Consider the following 26,281-nt stretch of genomic DNA (forward strand, 5'->3'; position numbering starts at 1 on the left):
TCCCATGAACCATGGACCAGTTTACTATACCTCAGAAACAATGATCGAGATCTTTAAAGTAAACAAATCTTCATCTATCTTTTAAAAACAACCTACTGTTGTTTCTTTTTTGTCATCAAACACAATGAAAATAGCGATACAAAAACAAAACAACACTGATACTTATTCATCCTTTTAAACACGATGTTGAATTCTTTCTATAAGTTTAGAATTTATTAAGTTTATTTGCTAGCTTATTGTTTTCTTTTTTGTAGATCAGTTTCTTTCTGATGATAATAAAAGCGCTTGCTGCAACAGCTATTGATACAACAGACACTACTACAACAATGGTTACGATCTTCCAAGTGGCAAACTTATTATCTTTACAGCTATCCTGAACGTCAGTGTTGATAAGTACCGAGAAATCGGGATCTATTATACAGCTATCGCAATAAGGAAGTGTCATTCCAATCAATATACTATCTTTGGTTTGATTGACAACTTGATTTTGAACGAGTACTGGTCGGTTATCTGACAACGCATAAGGAAGGAATCGACCATAGAATGATCGATCACCGTTTGTCATTTGAATAAAATTGACATTTGATTCATTGTCTGCTTTAATACCTAGTTCTGAGCATTCTAAGTCAATGGTTGCTTTTGATTCCATTAATATCCTCAATTGATTTAACCTGTCTTTGAATGACCAATTATTGATTGTGATCATCAATTTCAAACTATTCTCTGGATATAATGTTGATTGTCCTGCAAATTCAATCAATCTACTATTCTTTGAATATTCGATTGTTGCATTGATTTGATCTATTCCTCCTGTCGAAGTTTGTAAACTGTATGTTGTGATACTGAATGTTTCATTTCCTGTTGTTGAATATGACCATTTATCTGTTTTCAATTCTCTTACAACTGAACTTAATTCATCTATCTCTTGAATTGCAATGATATTGAATGTGAAATTCATTCCATCTTTAACGATGACTGTTGGTGATGGTATTGTATTGTTTGGAAGAATGATCACACCTGGGCTTAATGGCGATTGGCAAAAGTATCCACCATATCCATCATTACATCTACATTTACCATTTGTACAACTTCCATTTCCATTACACTGGTTATCACTTCCACAATCTGTTTTATTTATCAATAGCTCTGCCGATGAACTAAATCCATTGGCATATAGTAATACCATATATGATGAACTAGTAATACTCTGAGTTGGTGTACAACTAAGTTGATTGGAGTTTATTGATGAAATTGTGCAATTAAAATCTGAAATATAAACAGATACATTATATGGATTCGGTCCAAAGTTTGCATTTATAAATATTCTATCATTGAATAAAATATTACTTATAATTAATGCTAATTTTAAAAGTTAGTTAAACAATAAACATTTGATAAAAGATTAATCTTTACTTACGTTGTGAAATATATAAACCGACAATTGAAACTGTATCATATGTATTCACTAATGAGCGTCCAGATAAAGTATTAATTGGAATGACACAATTCAATTGAGAGGTTGTGTTATAGGTAATCTGACAGGGTGTATCTTGTATTGTTACACTAATAGGGGCATACATGTTGAAAACACCATATAATAACAACAGTTTAGAATTGGAATCATATGTTTCTTCATGAATATAATTTACTTGTAATTGAGGTCCCCAAAATATATCAAAATCATAGGGTTTAACAGTAGAGAAAGAAATGGTTGTCTTTCCAGAAAGTGAAGGTAAAAATCTTTTTCTAAAAATGAAAATGACAATAGATTAGGAAACCAATCAAATAAAGTTTAAGGTTAGATTTTGACTATTTACAAGAATAATTCATTACTAATAACCACAGAAACATTGGAATCTCTTCCCCATCCCAAGTTTTTTCCTTTTATGTACATATTTTCTAATTTAGAGAAAAAAAATTAATTATTTTGCAATTTTTTTATGTAGTAATATTTGTGCTTACCAGTTGTATTTACATAAAAACCATTCTTCTCTAGTGAAATATCTATATTTAATAATGGTTAGAATTAAAATTAAAATTAATTGTACGAAATGAATAAAAAAATAAACTTACTACAATTAAAATTTGGAGGAGGTGGGGGGCTGTTGGAGGGTACCATTGAAAAAGCGTGATACCAAAAGCAATAGAAACATTCTGGAATATGGCTATCCAACAATTGTGCATTGAAAATATTCAAATCACTTACTTGGCAAAATGAATCATTAATTGTAGTAGTTACATTTTGAGTACCGGTTATCCATAAATAGTTTTTTGCTATCGGATTGTCCAAATGACCTGTTGTATTTGTATCTCGAAGTGAACTATTTGTTTAAAAGTATACTATTATTAATAAATGCTAGATGTGAATTAAAAAATTGTTACAACTTACAAATAAGCTCTTTCGCTAACCCATGATCGATCTGGTAATATAGGAACAGATGAATTTACTACAGTACTATTAAATTAAAGTTTTAATTAGTCGCACTAGATTTTAAACTATTATTTTTAAAAACAACAAAAGTACATACAGAGTATCAACATCTTTAGTCTTTAATAATGGTGTTTTATTATTGGTAATTGATCTATTTTTATGAGAAATTAATAATCTGTGATTGTTTAGAATTTTTAAAATACATACAACATCTTTATTGGGTAAGAACTTAGATCACCACTCTTAAAACCACAATTTTTTACATTTCTATAATTGATTTTTATGTTAAGAACAATACATATTGCAATTGATATAATGTAGGTACATACAAAAATGATAAGTTTGAAAGTTGTCCAAAGTCTATGAACGCATTGGTTAGAAACCTATTTTCATATTTTAAATAAATGATTAATTAAAAAATAAATTAATAAAAAAAAGTTATAAAATGATTTTACAATGTTTGAACAGATCCACTGTGGAATTCTATATTTTGATATGTAATAAAATCTAAATTTCTAAAATAAATAATTTATTAATAAATAATAATAGTTCATTTTGAATTTAAACTTATTAAATACTTACATATCACTGAGTTTTGGAAAATATGTATCTGTAATATTTAATGGACCAACAAAAGATGGAACATTGGATATTTCTCTTAAAATAAAAATAGTTAATAAATTATATATAAATGTTGCATTAACATATCTCTTACAATTTTTGAATATTTTGATTTACAGTTGCAGTTGTATCAAATGTCACCTTAAAAGTAGATGTGGATGTAAGGTTATTTAATAACATGTTTACAACTGAACTATTCAATAATGCATTCAACGAGATATCATGAAGCATATTAATATTTATCAAATTTCTAATTTGTATTAAAACTCGAGTTAATATTTTGGACCATTACAATTGTAATCATATGATCTACTTACAGATTATTAATCTTTATATATTTTGGGAAACCAGATGGCACATCCAAATTTAATGTTGAAATTTGGATAAATGTTAAGTTTACGTTATCAACGTTATCGAGTAGTTGCAGTAATGAATAAGATGAGTTCTTTTGATTGTAGGAGGTCTCAATAGAAAAATAAACCATACTGGGGAAATATAGTTTTTCTAAGTATGAAGGCTCTCCTAGGTCCTGAATTGGTGATTTTACGAGATATCTGTGCTTTATATTAGAATCTTAACTATCTTTGTTCTTAGACTTTAAAGTATATCATATTTACAATTCAGTTATTGTTTGAATACCATCTTTCTCTGCACATAACACTAGGCCTAGTATAGCATTACGAATTTCTTCACAATTGGTAGCTGCTAAATCCCAACCACTTAATTGATACTACATATGTGTGTGAATTCATAGTGTTAAAAATGATCTAAATTAATAATTAAAACTATAAAAATAATGTAAATTTACTTGCTGAGCTAAGAAACGCATTGAAATCACTGTTAAAAAAAAAATTTTTAATTAAAATTAATTAAAATAGAAAAAAATAGAAATTAAAAAAAATATCTGATCATCATACATTCATTTTCATTTAAAACATTTTGTGTTAATGCTAATTGTACACTATTAAGTAATATTATTATTATTATAAAAAATAGAGAGAACATCTTATCTATTATGTTATGTTTTATCTATTATGATTTATTATTTATTATAGAATATTAATTCGATTTGATCGAATCTGTATTAAATTGTATAGGAAGAATAAATAACAAAAGATCTAAGATTTTTGTAAAAAAAAAAAATCTGATTTTTTTAATTCCTATAACATAAAAGATTTTATTAGATTATTTAAAATATCATATAAAATTATAAATATCAATCACTACTTTTTATTTATTATCCTTTTTTTCAGCCAAAAATTGATTTGCCGAAATACAATAAAGATGAACAACCTTGAAAAGAATAAAAAAACTTCAAAAAAAAAAAAAAAAGGTAAACTAAACAAGAAATTTAATTATGACAGTTTATTTAATTTGTTTTGCATTATTTTCTTTTCTTTTGAATACTTTAATTTCTTTTTTACAAAAAAGATTACACCAACAGACGATGCAAGTAAAACAACAGAGAGAACAACAACAATGGTTGCAATCTTCCAAGTTGAAAATTTTGATTTTTCTTTACAATCACTTTGAACATCAGTGTTGATCAGCACTGAAAAATCGGGATCTATTATACAACTATCACAATAAGGAAGTGTCATACCAATCAATATACTATCTTTGGTTTGATTGACAACTTGATTTCGAATGAAGACAGCTCTACCATCAGTGCATAAGGAAGGAATCTACCATAAAACGATACATCATTGATTGTCATTCGAAAGTAATTCAACTCTGTTCCATTGTTCTTTGTAATATCCAATTCAGAACAATCTTCAATATTATTATTGATTGATGATATTGATTCCATTAATATCCTCAATTGATTTAATCTGTCTTTGAATGACCAATTATTGATTGTGATCATCAATTTCAAACTATTCTCTGGATATAACGTTGATTGTCCTGCAAATTCAATCAATCTACTATTCTTTGAATATTCGATTGTTGCATTGATTTGATCTATTCCTGATGTTGTTGATTGTAAACTGTATGTTGTGATGCTGAATGTTTCATTTCCTGTTGTTGAATATGACCATTTATCTGTTTTCAATTCTCTAACAACTGAACTTAATTCATCGATCTCTTGAATTGCAATGATATTGAATGTGAAATTCATTCCATCTTTAACGATGATTGTTGGTGATGGATCTGTGTTGTTTGGAAGAATAATCACACCTGGATTCAATGTGATTCACAATAATATCAACCATATCCATTGTTACATCTACACTTTCCATCGGTACAACTTCCATGCTCATTACATTTTGATTGTGAACCACAATCTTCTTTTGGTGGAATAAAAAGAGTGACTGTTTGATGATATCCATTGGCATAAACAACCATTTTATAAACTGTATTTTCCACCAAACCTGCCGGTAATATACATAAAAGTACAGAATCATTTAAAAATGATGTTTGACTTTGGAAATTTGATATGATTGCAGATACATTGTATGGATTAGGTCCAAAGTTGGCAATAATTTCAACATTAGGATTTTTTATAGTGTAATAGTTGATAAGAAAACCTAATTTGGAGCTATATTAGATTAAACGATAAACAAGTTAATTAATGATATTATACATACTTGGAGAACTATAAATATTAATATTTGAAATAGTGTCATCTAAATTAATTAAAATTGGATTTGATGTGTTTTGATTTTGTATTATACAATTCAATTGTGTTGTTGTGTTATATGTGATTTGACAATTAGAATTTCCAAAACTGGTGGCAGTGACTGCAAGTGGTGCTTGTAAATTAAATTTTCCAAATGCTTTTATTAAAACATTGTTTCCTTCTATATTCTCTGATTGAATTAAATTTACACTTACTAAAGTAATGTTAATAAATTAATAAAAAAATAAACAATAACAATTAAAATATAAACATACATTCTAATCCCCAATATATTTGTAAAGTATAGTTTTGAATTGTCGAAAATGTTAAATTTGTGGTTCCATATTCATTGCTTGTAGGATATCTATAAAAAATAATAATTATTAAATATTGTTGATCATATACACAAAAACAAAAGATATTTACTTAAACTGCTTATTATAAACAGAACTCAACAAACTTACTGGTGACTTATTTTTTCCCCATCCCAAGTTAGTTCCATTTAATTTTAATGTCTCTAAAGTTTGTTTAAAAATTAGAAATAATCACTTAATGAAAATAGATAAAAAATACTTTAGCTCCTATTGTTGAAATGACATATTTATAACTATCCAATGTTACATCTTAATATTTATAAATAAATTAATAAAATTTAAAAGTAATAATTAAAAGATATTAATACATACTGCATTTAAAATCAATGGGAGGAATTGGAGTATTTGATGGAAGTGTTGATTGTATTTCAGACCAATAACAATAAAAACAATCTGAAACATTACCATCAAATAATGTCGATTGTATATCCAAAGTGAATCTACAAAATGAATCATAAAGCCCTGTTATAATATTCGGTAATCCATATAATTTGATTGTAGCACTATTAAATGATTTATAGTCTCGTAATTGACCTGCAGTATTTGTATTATTTAACATTCTGGAAAATAATAAAATGTTTTTAAAGTGAATATTTCAAATTAGATATATTGAATAATAATTAGTCTAATTTAAACTACATACAAATAGAATCCATTTGAAAACCAGGATTCGGTAGGTACATTTGGAACTGGTGAATTTTTAATTTCTCTACAGTAATCAAGTTAAAAAGGTGTTTGATCGATTGACTTTTAAAAATATAACATACACATAGATCAAACCTGAAGCTTTTTCTATTGATGTGGAAACATTGTCAAAATTTCTGATTTTTAATTTTTGTTAATAATGTTGTCAGTCATAATTACATGTTTAATTTATACCTACATTGATCTAAGAGAAGGGAATACTGAAAAATTTGAAGTTGAGAATTCACAATTGGTTGCAAGGCTAAAATATAAATTGAATTGATAAATAAATAAAAAAAAACAAGAAATAGAATTTAATGATTTACATATTAAAAAGAACCGGTAGGTCACCAAGAACTATCATTGCATTATCAATATCTCTGTTGTATAAATTATTAATTACACGTTCTTATTTAATTTTAAAAATAATACTTACATATTTCTTAAAGTCGAGGATTCAAATAGAAATACTTGTTTTGGAATCTTTTTTATAGTTCTACGAAAGGTTAGAAAAAAATAATATTAATAATGTGATTTATACAACTAATATAAAGTAAATAGCCTACATCATGTTGATTAAGCTAAAATAAGCGTTTGTAAAATTCAGCATTCCACTTGTAAAACTTGATATTTCCCTGATATTTCTAAAAAGGGTGCAACTATTAATCTAGAAATAAAATCGGTATTAATTTTAGATATTAACTTACATAGTGCTTAATCTACTTTTTGTTGTCATCGCAGATGAATCTGATAGCAATGTATAAATGGAGGAGAATACTATTTCTTCTAAATTTAGTGTTGTGTTTACCCCTACAAATAATTGGTTCAAATTCAAATCAGAGTTTAGAGTAACATTAAATAAATTTCTATTTTATAATATATATTAGAAATTGGTTCTTTTTGAAACTAAATTTATTCTACCTACAATGTTATCAATTTAATATTTGATGGGAATGTAGGCGGTGATATGATATATGCATTATGAAAAGTCATTGTATATAAATTGACATTTTCATTGTTATCAAGCAAACCAAGCAATGAATATGTTGAATTTGTAATTTGAATACCACTGAATAGAAGTGTTTCTAAATTAGGTAATATCAATTTATCTATAACAGGTGGCTCTCCGTGATCTACTGTGGTAGAAGTAATTACTATTCTGAGAAAATGTTAATTTAATACAAAAAAACACTATCTTTCAAAGTAATACTTTTATATGAACTTACAAATTAATAATCGTTTGATATCCATTTTGGTCGTCTCTACAGGTCAACATTCCTGAACCACCTTTGCTAATATCACTGCAAGCAGTTGCAGTCATATTCCAATTCAATTTATACTATATTTTTATTTTTGTTAGCCAAATTGGTATTTTTAAATAAATAATAAATAATAAATAATAAATACCTGTATAATTAACCATCTTAATGAACTCACTTTTTATAGATTTTTGATTAATACTTTATTTCAACTAAGCGAAAACCCTATTTTACAACTTACGTTCTTGTGGATATAAATCATTAGCACCTGATAATACAATGAAAGATATAAAAAATAAAAAAACAATACAACTTATACATAAAACTAATAAAAATTCTAAAATCAACAAATAAGAAAAGAAAAGAAAAGAAAACCAAAAATGTGTGAAGTTGTATTAATACCAAAGTTAATCTATCACCAGTGTTAGAAGAGTAAAACAGGGATTGGACCACCCTAAATCTATTGTCAAAATTAATATCTTGATTATTTTGTTTGGAGACCCAAATTTTAAAATTAAATATCTCAAAAAAAAAACAAACAATTCATATGATTGTTTTTTGAAGATAAAGAAGAAGAGACAGGCGATTACTCTATTGTTGCATCTGTGTAAAAAGTTTATTGTTCGTCATCATAAATATTTGATACGATATCAATGAGTTCAGTATCAAAAACGAGATAAGAATTTCCTGGGATCTAGGGTTAAAATTAAAAATAAAAGAAATGTTAACTTTTTTTTTAAACTTGATTTATGATGTTAACATTATTTTGTAAACTAATAATAACAACATACCTTTGCACCAGCACCTTGAGCACCATAACCTAATGATGGTGGAATAGTGAGCTTTCTCTTTTCACCAATACACATGTTCAATAAACCATTATCCCATCCCTTGATAACCTATTGGTTATTTTTATAATTATTGTAGTTTATATTAAATAATTTAACATTAATATTGTATGAGTTACTTGAATGATATAAATAATAATAAATAAATAAAATAAACTTACTTGACCTTCACCCAAAGTGAATTCGAATGGAGTACCACGGTCAACGCTGCTATCAAACTTCTCACCGTTATCGAGTAATGAACCAGTGTAATGAATCTTCAAAACATCTCCTTTAGTTGTTTTTCTTGTACATTCAGCTGGACGATGCTATTATTATATTAACTTTTATTAGAAGAAATTATAAAAACCGAGCGAGTGTATTTATTTATATATTATATCTTTTACCTTTACTCCGATTTGAAGTTTACCATTCTTCTTTCCACTAGCGGCAGACTCTACAAAGCTTGATAAACAAACCAATGCAACAACAATTAAAAAAACGTATTTAATATTCATATTTTTATATCTATCTATATATTTTTTATAAATTTAATGCAATACTGTGGGTGGGAAGAACTTCTTATCTAGCTTTTTTTCATTGAAAAAAAAAGTGAACAACACGTGTCAAATTATTTTAAAATTTTTTTTTTAAAATTAATTATTTAATTTTTAATTTTTGATTTTTTATGAAAAAAGTCATCAGATGATTGGTTTTTTTAAAGTTGACTATTTTGGTGGTGAATCATTAATGTCTTTTGTTTTTAATCAAGTTTAGTTTACTATTTTATTTATTCATCATGATGAGCAATAACAGCAATTCATTTTTAAATGAAAAGAAATATGTATTTGTAACGGTTGGAACAACCAGATTCGAAGAGCTAATACAGGAGGTTGACAAAAAAGAGTTTCATCAGTTGCTAAAGAGTTTTGGATATAATGCAATCCTAATGCAAATTGGAAACAGTGGATATATTCCTGTTAATTCTGTAAATTTAGAAGATCAACAACAACAACAACAACAACCAACAACATCATCATCATCATCACTACCAACTGGATTCCAATCGTATTACTATAGATTTAAACCATCATTATTCGATGATATGAATAATAGTACTTTGATTATATCTCATGGTGGTAAGTTAACTATACTATAATTCATGATTCCGTTATTATAAACTTATATTAATCGTTCAAATGAATAAATGAAGGATCCGGATCGATTTTAGAATCATTGGAAATTCACAAACCAATTGTTTGTGTCACCAATAGTAGATTGATGCATAATCATCAGGTGGAGTTGGCAGATAGATTGTCTGGATCACCCTATAACTACTTACTGCCTTGCGAGCCATCGAATTTGGCATCGGTGATCAAAGATGATCTAAAGTCATACTTGGCAACACGTCAGCAGATGAATGATAAAACTATTGATCGATCACTCAACAGATTCTCACAGGGTCTCAAAGAGAATACTGAATCATTAAGCAGCAACAGCAGTAACAGTAACAGCAATAGTAACGGTCTAAAGACTATGGTTGTTCTGGGATCTGGTGGACATACAGCAGAGATGTTTTACCTCCTAAAGAAGCTGGACAGAGATCGTTTCAATCACATCACATACGTATTGGCAGACTCTGACAAGCGTTCACTCGACAAAATAACACTGAATGACAAACTACCAGAGCAACGTACAGTCAAAACCATTCCAAGAAGTAGAAATGTTGGACAAAGTTATATTCATAGTATTTGGACAACTGTAAGCAACTTTTTTTTTTTTTTTTTACAAAGTCATGACTCTTACTAATTCTATATTTACCATTTATAATATGTAGTTTATATCATTATTATATTGTTTAATTTTGGTTTTCAAAGAGAAACCAGATGTTATTCTATGTAATGGACCTGGTACATGTGTACCTATTGTAGCATCGGCGTTGTTGTTCCGATTGATTGGTCTGAAGAAATCAAAGATCATCTATTATGAGAGTATAGCGAGAGTGAATGACCTATCGTTGTCTGGAAAGATCTTACAGCATCTTGCCGATTGGTTCGTCTATCAGTGGCCCAACCTAAACGAGAAAATCAAGTCATCAACAAACAAATCATGTATAAATATATTCTTTGAAGTTGTTAATATGAATAATAACAATGATTCATCAACATCATCAAGTACAACAACATCATCATCATCAACTAAAAAGAGATAAAACAATTGTAATATCATAAATAATATATTATATATATAACGGAAATATAAATAAATAAAATCACATGTAAAGTTAACTAATTTAAATCTAGATTAATATACATAAATAATTTGAATGAGTTTTAATATATAATTGAAACGACCTATGACCACTATGAGTTGGTTCCAACAAAGAATCCGAGAAAACCAGATACAATCTTTTGTAAAATCGCTTGTCCAAATGGAATATAAGAAAGAGAGTACCATACAACTGATAGGAATTGTAAAACAACCATAAACATTGATAAAAATGTTGATTGTAACTAATAATATATAATTAAAATGTAAAAGGTAAGTAAGATTGTTTGTTGTTTAAACAACAATGTAATGTACATACACTTAATGCACAATATAATGTTCCAACGATCGATACTAAATAGATCAACGAAGAATACAAACGTTCTTTCGACGATGTTATATTTTCAAACTGTTTCTTCAAACCTACAAGTACTATTAATCCTACAATTACACTCAGACTACCGAGTGTATATAACTTTGCAAATGTTCTCGGTGAAAATACAAAGAATGTTGACTTGAATAATAAAGATTAGTTAGTGATTCTATTCGATTCGCGATTCAATTCAAATTTAATTGAATAGCAATAATAATAAATACCATAACAATTAATGCAATTCCAATTAATAATGTAATTGCAAATAGAGTCAATCTTTGAATATATGAAAACGATGTTTGTTGTTGTACTTCTTCGTAGAAGGTCGGTTGTTGATTTGGTTTGTTGGCATTGTTAATTCCTGGAATGACACTGGTGATCTTTCCAGAGATCTTTGAAAACATACTACCACCAGACTCACTTATATCATTCCAATACTGTGTCGTCTCAGAACCAATCGATCCCGCCGTACTACTAAGAAACGATTGATTCGTCTTAAACTCGAGATTATCTAAACTATAGCTATTTGTAGATCCACTCATATTTCTTTACTTTTAATTTAATTTAATTTAATTTAATTATGTATATCGTATGATACGATAAGATCTAACTAAATATTAAATAAATAAATATAATTAATAATTAATTCTGCAAATGAATTTAGCAAAAAACAAAGAAAATTCAAACACCCATTCAAAATAAAATAATTCAAATTTATTTATTTTTTAAATAAATATAAAGTTTCACATGTATACTTATAAGTAGAAAAAATAATAAACAACTAAAGAATTCATACACGTATTACACACAAATTCTAACTTTGAGCAGATAATGATGTTCAAATAATTTTTAAAAAAAAAAAAAAAAGAAAAAAAACAACAACACCTCACCAATGTCAATACTCTCTCAAATTTTAGAATACATATATACGTGTTAAATTATCTCATTTTATCTAAAAATACTTTAGTTATGGATTGTGTGTGTGTTTGTTGAGAAGTGGTTGTGGAAAAAAACAACACACGATCAAATATGAGTAAATAGTAAGTAATCAATCATTGTGATACACTTAATCATTTGTGTGTTGTGTTGTGTTGTAATGTGTGTTTGAGCACATCATCAATTTTGTTAAAAGTGGCAAAAAATGTTTAATTAAAAAAGAAAAGAGGTCTCTCTTTATTTTAAAATTATAATAACAATAAACAATATTGGTACAAATTAATTTATAATGTTATACTTTGAATAGATCAATCATGTGATAAAGATGGACTCACTCATTTTAAAAGTGGTGTTAATTTAAATTGTTATTATTTTATTTTTCTTTTTAAGAATAAAACTTATCTTAAACAACAATGTTAAGTTCACCTATCAATCACCAATCCATTAAATTTAATTTAGTTTATAATTTTTAGACTTCTTTGTTTTTGTACAAATATTATTTGTTCTCTCTCTATTTATTTATTTGTTATTTTACCGACTTTTTTTTTAATTAATAAATAATTATTTTCATTCTTTTTTTAAAATCATTATAATATAAATTAATATTAAATATATATGGCTGACCCAATTGATTCTACATTATTTTTAATACCACCAGATGACAAATTCCTGTGTTGTAATCATGGTGGTCTGATGAGTTGTCCCATTGTAAACATTGAATGTGGTCATCTCTTCTGTCCGACATGCATAGAAACATTGGTTCAATGTCCAATCGATCATATGGTAATAAATACATTGGATATCAATTTCCAATTAAAAAGTAAGTAAATAATAAATAATTTTTATTGTTATTGTTATTCTTATATTAATGTTTTTTTTTCAAAATATATATAGATGAATTGGATCATTTATTATGTTATTGTAAATATGGTGTGGAGGAAGTCGATGGTATGTTGACTGTCCGCCACGATGGCTGTGGAAGTATCATAAGCTACGGTAGTAAACCGACTCACGAGGAATCGTGCCGCTACAATCCAGCCAACTTGATATTCTCAACGAGTTCGTCTGACTCTGAGTTTGACAGAATCAATTCTCCGCGTACCAGCTCGGCGTTTGCTTCTTTCGATTCCTCCTCGACAGAGAGTTCTCCTTTTACCAAATCGACATCGTCGTCAACATCGTCGTCGTCTTCTCTCACCAACCAATCGTTCTCTGTCATCAAAAAGAACGATAGTTTCGATATTAATTCCGGTTCCGATATGATCAACAGTTCCAGTTGTAACAGTATTTCAAGTATCAACAGTAATGTAGTTGTTGGAAATACATCGAAATCGATCACTCCAAATTTGGAATCAAACAATAACAACAACAACAACCAATTTAAACAACAAAAGCAACAACAACAACAATATCACGATGCTTATGACAATGAAGAAAAGAATGAAATGTGGGAGTCCAGTACCAATTTATTCTATAGTAGCAGCAGGTTCTGTCCAAACAAAGATAACGGTTGTTACTACTATGGCAAATGTGAAGATACCATCAAGTATCACTTGGAGAATGAGTGTCAAGCTCAGAGAATGAAGAACCGTATCAACCAACTCGAATCGATCATCGAAAAGAAAGATACCGAAATCAATACACTTAAAACCTCGATTGGTATTGATGAATCGCCATCCGCCGGCGGTAAGAAAACGAAAACAATCATTACTAGATCGTCGATTGGTGATATCTTGGTTTTTATCTTTAGTAGTATAAAGAAAAGGTAATTTTAATTTAATTTAACTTTTAAATAATTCATATTTATTAATTTTTATTATTATAATTTTTTTAGAGTATCTAAAGGAATTCAAAGAATCAAGAGATTCTTTTCACCAAAAAATTACAAAAAGCTTTAAGATCTTACTCCTCCACCTATTTTTTGATATTTCAATCAATATTCCCTCAATATTAAGAAATCAATTCATTCAATAAACACATTTTTTTATCAAGTGTTTATATATTATAGAAAAGTAGTACTTGTCATTTATTTTTATTTTTTTCTCAAGAATTACTTAACCAGAGTATTTTATTCAAGAAAATACTTTAAACAAATTAAAATAATACTATCTTTTTTTATATTATTAAAGGTGGTAACACAAAAGATTTTGTTTCGAAATATTAAAAGTTAGTCTTTTTAGTTCGAATAACCGTGCATTCAGAATGAAAATTTATTCAATTATCGAATCGGTATTAATATTCTAGTTTTAACATCCTCTCTTTTGTATTTTGTTCTGAAACATGCTTCTAAATTAAAGGTCATTCCTTTTCGTCAAAATCTGCAAATATTTTTTTTAAAAATATCTACTTTACAATCTGATGAAATTTCTAAAAAATCTGATCAGCTTCAGAAGAAAATTTAACAAATAACTTATTATTTTACAAATCAAAATCTAATTCTATCTTATCTTTGTTAAAATATAAATAGACTGTGATCTTAAACAAAATGAAACATCATTTAAATATTATCTTTTATTTTAATACTATTAAATCTTAATAAAACATGTCAACCAACCAATTACCAACTTTACATTATGTAAATATATAAATACGATTTTAAAAATACGAGAAAAATATCTAATATTGTATTTCAATTATTTGTAGTTTAATGGACGTGGAAGAGCTGAAGCTAGTAGACTTTTATTTAGTTTGGCTGGTGTTGAATTCAATGATGTTAGACACCCATATCCATTGCCAGCTGATAGTGAAATCAAAGGAAAAGCAACCTACAAACAACTTCCATTCTTTGTTGATGGTGATTTCGAAGTTGCCCAATCATTGGCTATCGAACACTACATTGCCAGCAAATACAATTTGGCCGGTGATACCTTAGAAGACAAAGCCAAGGTACTCTCTCTCTCTCAGGCAGCCATTGATATCGCAATGGGAATCTGGTCGAGCGACACCGAAGAGAAGAAGCTAAAGTTCAAGAATGAAACACTCCCAATGTTCCTCACTGCATGGGTCAAGATTTTGATCGATAATGGTGGACAATTCTTTGTTGGCTCTAAATTGAGTGCTGCCGATGCCAATGTCTATTACACTCTTGAGAACCTCTATGCCAAGAATTTCAAAGAAGTCGTTGACAACTTCCCAGAATTGGTCAAATTTAAATCAACTTTTGAAGCCATTCCATCTATCGCAACTTATCTATCAAAGAGACCAACCGATTTATTATTTTAAATATAGTATAATTTTGTTCGACTTAATAGACACAAGCTAAAATTCCAACAAGATTTTTCCCACTTAATGATGCTTCAAGTTCACTCTTGATCAGCAATAGTTTAAATCGATTCTTTTATAGTCCAACATTGGGATCAATAAAATATGCTCTTAAACCTCTCCGAAATCAATATTCATTGATACAATGCAACAATATAACAACTCTAAGTTTACTTTTAACAGGCATAAATCGTACTATCGAGTTCATATCACAATTTCCATCTTTAATTGTTGTGTTTGTTCTTAGGGAGTGTAGCTGTGGTAAAGGAAATCATCAAACACTTCCCCGATCAATTTAAAATACAACTTTCTCTCACTAAATCATATCTTGGATCATTAATACTGATTTCCACCAAGATGTGCATCAATTATTAATATTTGTATTACATTATATAAAAATTTGGTAAATGATCTAATGATAACATTAGAATATCTATTAATTCATCTTTATTATTATAAATTTAAGGATTAAAGTTATAGATAGTTGCTATGATTTCAGTTTGATTGGTTCCATTGCATTTTTCAAACTGTTTGGATATATTGTTTGAGTGACATCTATTTCCTCTGGCACCTCATCGAGATTCAACGTTTCCAGATGTTCCAATGTTGACAGTGTATCTTTGTCGAAACGAACTCTCTTGAATAACTTTAGATATCTAAGGTTTGAAGGTAACACGCTTCTACTGATTCGCAAATTGGCAGACAGACCGTTGATCGTCAAATGAGTTACACTCTCTGGAATATCACCGGCTTCGATTGAATCGATGCACTGAACGAGGCTCTATCGAGATGAATTTCGAGTGATTCTAATTGCTCTGGATAAGTCGATGGATTCATTCGTGAATTCGTTTTGATTGTTTTAATATTGGACGGCAACCGTAAATGCTCTACTTTGTCATTTTGATAAAGAGCTTGAATTGAATGTACATTCGATCGAACTAGTGTATCGATAATGTTACTATCAAACTCGCTACGATAATCAAAGATAACATTTGAGATTGTTGAATCTAAAACACCGCCACTACTTTTGAATTCATCTTTTAAATATCGTAAATAAGTATGTTTGTTGTATATTGATCACAATAACTAAAAAAAAATGATAACTTTTAATCATTTACATACTTAATGATTTAATACAATGTGGATAAAGATTATAACGTAAATATTCTTTGCTATTCTCTTTGTATATTAAAAGTGTACAATCTGATTTTCGATCAATTGATTTCGAAAATTCATTCTTTAAAGCTTTTAAAAACTTTTAGAATCTAACAAATCAACCAATCATTCAATGAGTATCATTGAAATCATAATTCCATCTATCTTAAATGATTTGCTATCGATAGTCACCATTCAATTATCTTTCAATAACCAAAAACTAAAATAGATATCTATCAAATAAAGATCTAAAAAATATTCAAAAATTAAGTGGTTAGTTTTATTTTTGAGGATAGAAGGTAACATATAGTGGAAAGATCAACAAAAATAAAAGATGTATTAATAACAATAAAATTCGAACGGATATTGGTTGTGTAATATCATTTTATCCATCAAAAAAAATGAAAAAATTTTGCACAGCTTTTGTGTGCCTTTTGCAAAAATAATGCGAGAATACAAAAAAGATCAAAATTAGTAAAAACAAAATTCTTTGTGGTTTGGAAATAAAAAAGAATTTTGTTGAATGCTAGTTCAAAAAATGAATGTCAAATCAAAACCTTTGACCTCATTTTTACTTAAACAATTTTTATTTTTTATTATCTTAAAAATACATTAAATATATGTTTAAAAATGAACAACTATATAATTCAATCAAAACCAATACAAAATAAGATAGTTAATTATTTATTAGATGAAAACATTCAAACTGTATTGTCTTTTTCTGAATATCTAAGTGAGATCTTCAGTAGTTATAGAAAATCTTTTCGATTATACGAAAAACACAAATATCTAAATAATTTAATCATTGATTATTCATTGGTTTGCAGAAACTGGTACAGTTATATCAGCAACAGTTTAAATCGATTCAATTATAGCCCTATATTGGGACCTATTTCAGGTGTCCTTACGCCTCTCCGAAATCAATATTCATTGATACAATGCAGCAATATCACAACTCTAAGTTTAGTACAACGAAATTCTTCAGATTTAGATCGTACCATCAAGCTCATATCTCAATTTCCATCTTTACAATTGTTGTGTTTGTACGTTGACAGTATAGCTGTGGTAATGGAGATCATCAAACACTTTCCCGATCAATTTAAAATACAAATTGCTCTCACTCTGTCCTCTCCAGACGAATCTGAGGTATACGATATTCCAGCGATAAGATCAAAGATTGATTTTATACACTTTAATGTTTACCAATACGAAATGGAATATGCATCGCTCTGGCAACCTGACTCACTCTATTTTCTGGCAAATAGATTCAGTTCGATGGGAAATAGCATTGATATGAGCAAATTCCTTAGTATTCCAACACTTCAACATATCAATGTCTGCGAGGTAGATATTATTGATCTACAAGATCTCAAGAGTTTCGTAGAAAACAACAACACTCTCGTATCTCTGAAAGCTGTTATCAACATCAATTTGGTGGCAGTAAAGTACGAACACTTTTACAGTGGCGAACACTCTAGTTGCCGTTGTAAATATTGTCAAGTTTGGAACCAACTCAATACACATTCAATCATCAGTGCGAATAGGGCAGATCATTGGATTGACTTTTGCAATGCACTACAAACCAATAAAACATTGAAAAGACTATCGATAAAGAATTGTTGTCAAATCTCTACAATGTTAGCCAGCTCTGATCTTGCCACCACAGTTTCCAATCGATTATCTGAAGCACTCTCCTCTAACAATACACTTAGAGATCTATCAATATCTTGTTTAATGTTGAATGATTCATTCTTTCGAATGACATTGTCACATTCCAATCGATCAATCAAACATCTCAAACTTTTCGATTTGGACAAGCAATTCCTTATTGAAATGGGTGAAATGCTCAAAGTAAATCAAACGATTACCTATATTGACGCTGCATCATTCTATCTTCAAAAATACAACTCGAATGAACAGTTTGAAGCAATCAACAAACTAATGATCGATACAAACAACAACAAAATAATAAGAATCATAAAAATATCATCACATATACATGCAATGCAATCTGATATTCAACCGACTGATAATTTCAAGATAGCTATTGTTGAAAGCAAGAAAAAAGTAAACAAATCCTTTGTTGCTATCACCTCTAAACAAAGTTAATAAATTATTTGTTAATCCAACAGTAATTACAAACAAAATTTATATATTATCTATTTGTTTTTGGGACTTTTTAATCCAACAGATTTAATCAAAATTAAAAACAAATTTATTCTTTTTTATGATTTCTTCCGCTCGTTTATATATTACTCACACACAATTTATTTATTTATTAATATTATTATTAAAATATAGAAACAACAGATAGAGCTAGAGAGTTCAAAACATAATAAAACACTTGAATTATTTGTTATGTTGAATATATTTGTTTTCAATGCAATTTGTTGTTTTGTTACAGGTGTTCCAATGATCATCCAAAATCACATCCGAAGCATACCTGTGAACATATCGATGATATCAAATCACATTTGTTAAAGACAAAAGATAACACAAAGCATATTAACAATAATGATAATAATGAGAGAAAATTTTGTTTATAATGCGCGCTTAATGGGCATAAAGCAAGAATAGATGGCTCCACCGAGAATCGAACTCGGGGCCTCAGGTTTACAAGACCTGCGCTCTGCCAGCTGAGCTATAAAGCCACTATTATATGTGCTGGAACTATTAGTGTTGTCTACGGTTGTCAACCCTGGACATATGAGCTTTAGTGATTATTTTGGACATCCCTTCAACTCATTATTGGAAACAGAATTTTATGAACAATGTTGATCTTTTTATTTTCATATCAAAGTTCTAATAATGTCTTGAAAAAATAATTTTTGTTTCCATATCATTGTTAAGTTTTATTTAAATCTTTATTATAATTTTTATTGTTGAGCACTTGATTGATCTAAATATTGATTTGAATCATCTGATGACGACGATGATGATGCAAGTGGTATTTGATTCTTTCTCTTTCTACACTCAAAGAAATAGGTATCGAAATTGGTATCTGGTACAAATCTCTTTGGAAAATCGGTTACCTTTACTTCAAATTCAAACTTATCCTCCATACACTTGATAAACTCTGGTATACCTCTACGAATGGTTGCAGCAGTACCATAGAATACACCGTCCGGTGTCAAACTCTGATGAATAACATTGGCCAGATGCTCCACCAGATTGACATCGTACACCACCTCTGTTCCAATGATCACTTGATAGTGGAACGGCTTCGGTACTTTGTCTTTGGTCCAATCGAGTGGTGCAACCTTGCATGCATCGCGAATCAACTTGGAACGCACGGAATTCATCTTTACATTCTCACGAAGTGTCGATACTATTTTCGGTGTGTAATCGGTCATCAGTACCGACTGACACAATAAACCAGCTGCCAAACCTGCAATTCCAAGACCGGCACCCAACTCTAGTACTTCTTTGCCTTCGAAAATCTGTGGATTCTCTAGAATCCAACGAGTGAATCCAATACCTGCATCCCAGACACGCCAAGCCACACCGACATCTTTGTAGTGAAGTTGTTGTAGATCGAGTGTCCATTGAAACTGTCCATTATTCTCATTGTACTGACCGAGACCGACTCTTCTTATGCTATAGGGTGTACAACGCCTTAGACATTCGATAGCGGTAGCAGTGTCTTCCAATACCATAGGATCATACGAACTCTCCAATAGCAACTCTAATTTATGTACAGCATCCAAAGATCTTAATATTTCATTTAAAATAGTATCTATATATTGATTAAAACAAAAAAATTAACATCAAAATACTACTACTATGATATATTTTTTTTCAAAATTTTGACTTGTTTAAATAAAATAACCTTTTAAAGTTAATAATTTAAATATTAAAACGATGTGTCTAACAATTTCTATATCTTCATTGTTTAACAATTCCAACATTGCAATGAAAATACCGGTTTGTTCTAATTGTTTAATATCACTATCTATAAATTGATATTTAAGAAAAAGTTAATAAAAGTTTCTATATTGATCATGTATTATTAAACATACTTGGATTATTTATCCAATTATTTAATTTATCTAATGCTTTATGTATTGCATCTTTATCATTTGATCTTAATACCTCTTTTGTTATAATAGAATGATTATTTGATATTGCTATCTTTGATATTTGATTGCTTATCTCTTGTAATCTCTTTTGACTCATATCTTATAAATGATGAATAAAGAAATAAATAAAATGAAAACAAATTAAATTAAAAATAGAAAAAACGAACGATTTTAATATTACGTTTGATCAATAAATTTATTATCCTTTTTTTTCTTTTTTTTTTCAATAAATAGGTATTTTTTATTTATTTGTTACTTTAAAGTAATCAAAAAGTTAATGACAAGCAAGAGTTGAAATGATAATCTATTGCTTAAGCAATACGAGTAAAGGTAGCTGGGTTGGCAGAGTTGATGGCATAACCAAAGCTGACCGATGAACCTGGCGCAAGAGTGGTCGACCATGATGGAAGTGACCAAACGATTTGACCATTGACAGTAGCAGATTCAAGTCCCCACATTCCACTGATTAAGCTTGATTGTGGTGAAGTGAATTTTGGATTACTAACAGAAGATGCTCCATTGTTGGTCACTTGACCATTGATTTGACTGGTGATACCCGATCCACTACCCCATTGCGAGGTAACACTTTGACTGAAAGCCAATGTGCTTGGTGAAGTTGTTGTGCCTGTGGTGGAGGTAGTCGATGGTCCAGTAGTGGTGGTAGTGGTTGTTGGTTTGACAGTTGTAGTTGATGAGGTGGTGGAAGTAGTTGATCCAGTGGTTGGCTTGACAGTGGTAGTACCAGTGGTAGTTGTCGATCCAGTAGTTGGTTTAACAGTGGTTGTGGAAGTTGTTGATCCAGTAGTTGGCTTGACAGTGGTTGTACCGGTAGTGGAAGTTGTAGATCCAGTGGTTGGCTTGACAGTGGTAGTTGATGAGGTTGTGGTGGAAGTTGTCGATCCACCAGTGGTTGGCTTAGCTTGTTTGAGGTATTTCGAAACATATTGACCATAGGTAGTTGATCCAGAGACAATGTTACCCTGTGCAACTGAAATATCCCAGAGCATGACACCACCGAATGTTGGACTGTTGATGTAGGTTGAAACGAGATTGGTGAGAGTTTGAGCGGTGACGTAACCACTACCGGCAGCATAGGTATCGGCTGGTGCACCAATAAAGATTTTAGTGTTTGGTGAGTTGGCAGTGATCCAATTGGCCCAAGTATTGTAGTTGAAACTTGATCCCGAAGCCAAACCACAGTAGTTGTTATAGAATTGAATGTTGATGAAATCCAACAAACCGGTCGACAGTGCGGTTCCTGGATTTGGTCCGATCGAGGCGTCTGGATAGACACACTGTGGCGCAGCGGTGACATAATATTTCTTTGGGGCGTTGGCAAAGTAGGTGTTCTTCAAGGTCTGCACGAAAACATCAAAGTATTGCGATTGTCCATTCTCGAGATCCAAGTCGACACCATCGAGTTGAACGGCACCGAATGGACGTGGGTAAGTTGGGTTGTTACCACCGAGGAACATGTTCCAAACTGTTGTGGCGAATTGTTGAGCTTGTGCAGAACTACTGAATCCATAGCTACCGACGGCACCACCGAGCGAGAGGATTACAGCCTTACCTTTGGTCTGACAGGTTTGAATACCGGAACCTACGGCTGGACATTGAAGAAGTTGTGAATAACCTGGATAGAGAGAACCACACATATTGGCAAGATTCAAACCTGGTGCTGGGATCGATGTTCCAATGATATTCTCAGATGAGAAAAAAGTATTCAAGAATGATACGAAAATAACATCATAAGTATTGTCAGTACAATAAGTATCGATTTGAGTTTGATATGGTTTTCCACCACCTGCTGCTCCATTCTAAAAACAAATATATTAAATTATTAATATTTCTTTGTTTACAATATATAATTATATATATGTTATAAAACTTACTTGTCCCCAATAAGCAGCAACATTATTTCCAGAATTTACGTTAAAAGATTGTACAGTAAGTACAATTGAAAAGATTGTACAAATAAATAATTGATATTTCATTGTTAGATGTAAATGTTATTTACAAATAAATAAATAAATAAATAAATAAATATGTTTTTTTTAATTTGATTTGTTGATTTGTTGATAGTCTAAAGTATTTATAGTTATTTTGTCTAGATGAAGGTCCATTTGTTTGTTTTTTTTTTTATAAAAATAAGGTCTATTACCATTACCATGTTGTAGGTTTTAATATTTTAAATTGTGGGCAATACCATCAAAATAACAACCAATAAAATTAAAATATCTTTTGAGAAATACCCAATTTAATGAGAGTTTGGTTATAATTGGCTTTTATATTAATACCATTTCATCAAACCATATCGATTTGGTGTATACAGTAAATGTAAAATCGCAATATTAACTCCACTTGTTTTTGGGTTTTTTCTTAATAATAAAAACATAATAAAATGGTATCCTATTATGATTGAATTCAAGTGGCTAACAAGTAAATTGAATTGGTTTTTTTCGAAAACCAAAAAGTTAATTCTTGATGGTTCTCAAATAAACTATAATATCTTACTGATTTTATTTAAAATCATTCTATGGTATTCTAGTTGAGGATTTGTTTTTATAAAATAAAAAAAAAAACATAATAAAAAATGATTATTATTGAGATGTTAATCCTTAAAGGATTTTAAAAGATATTGAAGTAGTGGTTTCGGAATCTATTGATTTGTTTTGAATATCACATTTTTTTTTATGGGGAAATTGAATGTTCAAAGTGTAATTAATCGTCACATCACATTATGTGTTTACAAAAAAAAAAACAACAAGGACCTAACTAGTGTGGTGTTTTTTCAATTATAAATGGTTCTTTACATTAATGGTAGTTTCAGAAAGAGGTAAAAATGGCAAAGAGTAATGTTTTTTTTACTTAAAATCCATAAAGTATTGGGGTGCATTGTTTCAGAATGGTTTTTATAATAAAAACAATTTAAATTAACAACCATTTTGGCTCTTTACCATTTATTTTATTTTTATTTTATTTTTTATTGTATTAATGTTCTGTTTGTTCCACAGATAACCATAAAGTCCATATCTATCTGTTCAATAAACCTAGGAAATTCGAATTAAAAAATTAATAAAAATAAAAAGGAAAACATTATATATTTGATTATTAAATCTTTGATTTGATTGAATACTGTTACAGTAGCAAATAATTTATTGATTAAATACAAAATCTATGTGAAGATAAATTAAATGTTAAAAGACACAAATAAAACAGTTAACTGTTTATGTAAGACACTACTTTTGTAAAATTAAATTTTGGTGTTTTTTTTATTTTAATTTTTTTTTTTTTTTAAACTAATTTATAAACCAGCTGGTTCAAACCTGATAAATCAGATGTTTAATGAAATGAATTGTTATAGATAAGCAGTAGTAGTCTAATATAAAATAATAACAGAAAATGGATAATAATAATAATAATAATAATAGTAACAGTGTTAATAATGACAATAGTAGTAATGACAGCAGTGTTAGTAGTAATAGTAATGTAAATAATAATAATAATATTAATAATAGTAATGTAAATAACAGTAGTAACAGTAGAATAACTACAACTAATACATTGAATAGACAACCTACGATACCACCGACACTGTCAACCGATTACTTGAATGAGAGCAGCGAGATCACAAAGAAACTACAGGAGATAGACAGACAGATAAAACAATCGAAACGACCTACCACCAACATTGTCAGAGTGAGTCAACTCGATTCAACAAAGTTAGATGAAGAGATATTAGAACTATTGAAAGCACAATTCATGAGAATATTTATGTTTTTTAAGGTAAGTACTTATCATATGCATATATATATATGATAAGAACAACTAAACTAAAACAATTGTCGTTCTATCATATCATCATCATCATCTCTTATTTAAATAGCCAACATTTGTACAAAACTTTCAACCAGAGATCAACTTGATATTGAAATCAGTCATATATAAACTATCGATATTCAATCTTGGTACAACCTATGGTAATCAATTACAGAATTTAACATATAGAAATGAAGCTGCATTCGATCCCTCTAAAGGTATGTTAATGTTGTTATGATGAGTATTTATTTAGATTTAGTAAACTAATGATGTATATATATAATAGGATCCGATTATTTAACGAAATTAACATTGAAACAGAAATGGTTATCTGGTATTATTTTGATTGGTGGAGAATGGGCATGGGCTAGAATCAATAGGCTAGCGATCAATGAGAGTTGGGGAGACCGTCCAGATGACGACTATCGTAAGAGGCTATGGAAACTATTGAATCAGTTGGAATCACTCTACAAGATACTCTCGCTAGTAAACTTTTTAGCTTTCCTATTCGATGGTAAATACGTGACACTTGTCAACCGTCTTCTCTGCATGCGTCTAGTCTATGCCCATCCATCTCTAAGCAGAAGAATCTCATTCGAATATATGAATAGACAATTAGTATGGCATGGTTTCACTGTATGTATTATTAATAGTTGATTGATTCATTCACTCATTTAACATTTTTAATGATATGACTAACAAAACAAACATTAATGTTTACTTTGAATGATAACAATATGATAGGAATTCTTTTTATTTATTATGCCATTGATCAATATTAATAAGATAAAGGGATTCCTTTATAGAGCAATTCAAAAACCAAGCAATATGTTGTCACAACAGAGAAATGGAGGTGGTGCTGCCAATGGTGTGTCACAGCAGCAAGTGTTGTCACCACAATTGCTGGCGGATCAGGTGTTACAGAAATGTCCGATATGCATGAACGATCCTATTAATATACCGTATATCTCTGACTGTTCACATTTGTTCTGTTACTACTGTATAAAGACTTCGATGATGATCGATTCATCGTTTTCATGTCCAAGATGCAATTCACTCATTTCCAATATAAAACGTTTCCAACCATTCAGTAACAGTAATTCAAACTCACCTATTTCAACATCTTCATCGTCATCTTCATCTTCATCTTCATCTTCATCGTCAACTTCTTCCTCATCACCTCAGCATTCACCATAGTTATAATTCCGCTATTGTGTAATAATAATAATAATAAATATTAAATTTTTAATATATTATTTAAGCAAAGACACCAAATTTAATTCTTTTTAAAATTTTATTTATAAGAATAGCTTTGTATTATTTGAACAAGATTAATATAGATAAACAATAGACATTGTTACTGTTTTGTTTCAACAACAAAGTTAAATAAATGACAAGACAATATCAAATATTAACACTTTACAACAAGTTGTATACAAGAATCTTAAGATCAACAACAATGAAAAGAAATACAATGGTAATGGTTGGAAGTATATATTAAGATGATAGTTTAATCTAAAACAAAACATACTTGATAAATAAATATTACATATGTTTGTTTTTTTGTAAATAAT

General features: G+C 29.2%; 11 protein-coding genes and 1 non-coding gene across 12 annotated transcripts; 5 read left to right on the forward strand and 7 right to left on the reverse strand.

Annotated features, from left to right (window-relative positions):
* Nucleotides 1-205: 205 nt before the first annotated feature.
* PPL_05339 (Tenascin) lies at nt 206-8,536 on the reverse strand (the record flags this gene model as incomplete). Its single annotated transcript, XM_020576225.1, has 31 exons — nt 206-1,359; nt 1,418-1,746; nt 1,818-1,899; nt 1,963-2,004; nt 2,074-2,321; nt 2,390-2,455; nt 2,529-2,582; nt 2,639-2,698; nt 2,887-2,946; nt 3,014-3,088; nt 3,147-3,302; nt 3,370-3,515; nt 3,861-3,889; nt 3,970-4,013; nt 4,460-4,688; nt 4,742-5,230; nt 5,278-5,591; nt 5,637-5,679; nt 5,728-5,886; nt 5,948-6,036; nt 6,355-6,606; nt 6,814-6,867; nt 6,930-6,992; nt 7,057-7,110; nt 7,167-7,226; nt 7,438-7,596; nt 7,656-7,889; nt 7,957-8,069; nt 8,138-8,166; nt 8,231-8,257; nt 8,530-8,536. The coding sequence occupies 31 exons, from the start codon at nt 8,534-8,536 to the stop codon at nt 206-208; spliced, it is 4,920 nt and encodes a 1,639-aa protein (XP_020433474.1).
* Nucleotides 8,537-8,605: 69 nt separating this feature from the next.
* On the reverse strand, nt 8,606-9,334 carry PPL_05340 (FKBP-type peptidyl-prolyl cis-trans isomerase; the record flags this gene model as incomplete). The annotated part of the gene is made up of 4 exons (XM_020576226.1): nt 8,606-8,683; nt 8,781-8,888; nt 8,999-9,145; nt 9,224-9,334. 4 exons carry the CDS (start codon nt 9,332-9,334, stop codon nt 8,606-8,608), a joined length of 444 nt encoding a protein of 147 aa, XP_020433475.1.
* A 284-nt stretch (nt 9,335-9,618) lies between these two features.
* ugt1 (putative glycosyltransferase) lies at nt 9,619-11,028 on the forward strand (the record flags this gene model as incomplete). The annotated part of the gene is made up of 4 exons (XM_020576227.1): nt 9,619-9,955; nt 10,030-10,577; nt 10,654-10,726; nt 10,949-11,028. The coding sequence occupies 4 exons, from the start codon at nt 9,619-9,621 to the stop codon at nt 11,026-11,028; spliced, it is 1,038 nt and encodes a 345-aa protein (XP_020433476.1).
* Nucleotides 11,029-11,109: 81 nt separating this feature from the next.
* PPL_05342 (Got1/Sft2-like family vesicle transport protein) lies at nt 11,110-11,999 on the reverse strand (the record flags this gene model as incomplete). The annotated part of the gene is made up of 4 exons (XM_020576228.1): nt 11,110-11,115; nt 11,222-11,329; nt 11,404-11,598; nt 11,682-11,999. The coding sequence occupies 4 exons, from the start codon at nt 11,997-11,999 to the stop codon at nt 11,110-11,112; spliced, it is 627 nt and encodes a 208-aa protein (XP_020433477.1).
* A 1,009-nt stretch (nt 12,000-13,008) lies between these two features.
* On the forward strand, nt 13,009-14,291 carry PPL_05343 (uncharacterized protein; the record flags this gene model as incomplete). Its single annotated transcript, XM_020576229.1, has 3 exons — nt 13,009-13,213; nt 13,288-14,158; nt 14,228-14,291. The coding sequence occupies 3 exons, from the start codon at nt 13,009-13,011 to the stop codon at nt 14,289-14,291; spliced, it is 1,140 nt and encodes a 379-aa protein (XP_020433478.1).
* A 644-nt stretch (nt 14,292-14,935) lies between these two features.
* PPL_05344 (glutathione S-transferase) lies at nt 14,936-15,615 on the forward strand (the record flags this gene model as incomplete). Its single annotated transcript, XM_020576230.1, has 2 exons — nt 14,936-14,968; nt 15,037-15,615. The coding sequence occupies 2 exons, from the start codon at nt 14,936-14,938 to the stop codon at nt 15,613-15,615; spliced, it is 612 nt and encodes a 203-aa protein (XP_020433479.1).
* A 500-nt stretch (nt 15,616-16,115) lies between these two features.
* Nucleotides 16,116-17,004, reverse strand: PPL_05345 (uncharacterized protein; the record flags this gene model as incomplete). The annotated part of the gene is made up of 4 exons (XM_020576231.1): nt 16,116-16,181; nt 16,402-16,691; nt 16,777-16,899; nt 16,989-17,004. The coding sequence occupies 4 exons, from the start codon at nt 17,002-17,004 to the stop codon at nt 16,116-16,118; spliced, it is 495 nt and encodes a 164-aa protein (XP_020433480.1).
* Nucleotides 17,005-17,439: 435 nt separating this feature from the next.
* On the forward strand, nt 17,440-19,145 carry PPL_05346 (uncharacterized protein; the record flags this gene model as incomplete). The annotated part of the gene is made up of 2 exons (XM_020576232.1): nt 17,440-18,913; nt 19,111-19,145. The coding sequence occupies 2 exons, from the start codon at nt 17,440-17,442 to the stop codon at nt 19,143-19,145; spliced, it is 1,509 nt and encodes a 502-aa protein (XP_020433481.1).
* A 242-nt stretch (nt 19,146-19,387) lies between these two features.
* Nucleotides 19,388-19,460, reverse strand: PPL_05347. The gene has a single exon. It is a non-coding gene; the product is annotated as a tRNA-Thr (tRNA).
* A 225-nt stretch (nt 19,461-19,685) lies between these two features.
* PPL_05348 (class I SAM-dependent methyltransferase) lies at nt 19,686-20,985 on the reverse strand (the record flags this gene model as incomplete). Its single annotated transcript, XM_020576233.1, has 3 exons — nt 19,686-20,545; nt 20,639-20,761; nt 20,829-20,985. 3 exons carry the CDS (start codon nt 20,983-20,985, stop codon nt 19,686-19,688), a joined length of 1,140 nt encoding a protein of 379 aa, XP_020433482.1.
* A 214-nt stretch (nt 20,986-21,199) lies between these two features.
* Nucleotides 21,200-22,882, reverse strand: PPL_05349 (chitinase; the record flags this gene model as incomplete). Its single annotated transcript, XM_020576234.1, has 2 exons — nt 21,200-22,705; nt 22,781-22,882. 2 exons carry the CDS (start codon nt 22,880-22,882, stop codon nt 21,200-21,202), a joined length of 1,608 nt encoding a protein of 535 aa, XP_020433483.1.
* Nucleotides 22,883-23,730: 848 nt separating this feature from the next.
* On the forward strand, nt 23,731-25,904 carry pex2 (peroxisome biogenesis factor 2 family protein; the record flags this gene model as incomplete). The annotated part of the gene is made up of 5 exons (XM_020576235.1): nt 23,731-23,745; nt 24,288-24,674; nt 24,775-24,925; nt 24,994-25,343; nt 25,494-25,904. 5 exons carry the CDS (start codon nt 23,731-23,733, stop codon nt 25,902-25,904), a joined length of 1,314 nt encoding a protein of 437 aa, XP_020433484.1.
* Nucleotides 25,905-26,281: the final 377 nt, after the last annotated feature.

Source organism: Heterostelium album, assembly GCF_000004825.1.
Source record: "Heterostelium album PN500 unplaced genomic scaffold PPL_contig12, whole genome shotgun sequence".
In the NCBI taxonomy this organism is placed as follows: Eukaryota; Evosea; class Eumycetozoa; order Acytosteliales; family Acytosteliaceae; genus Heterostelium; species Heterostelium album.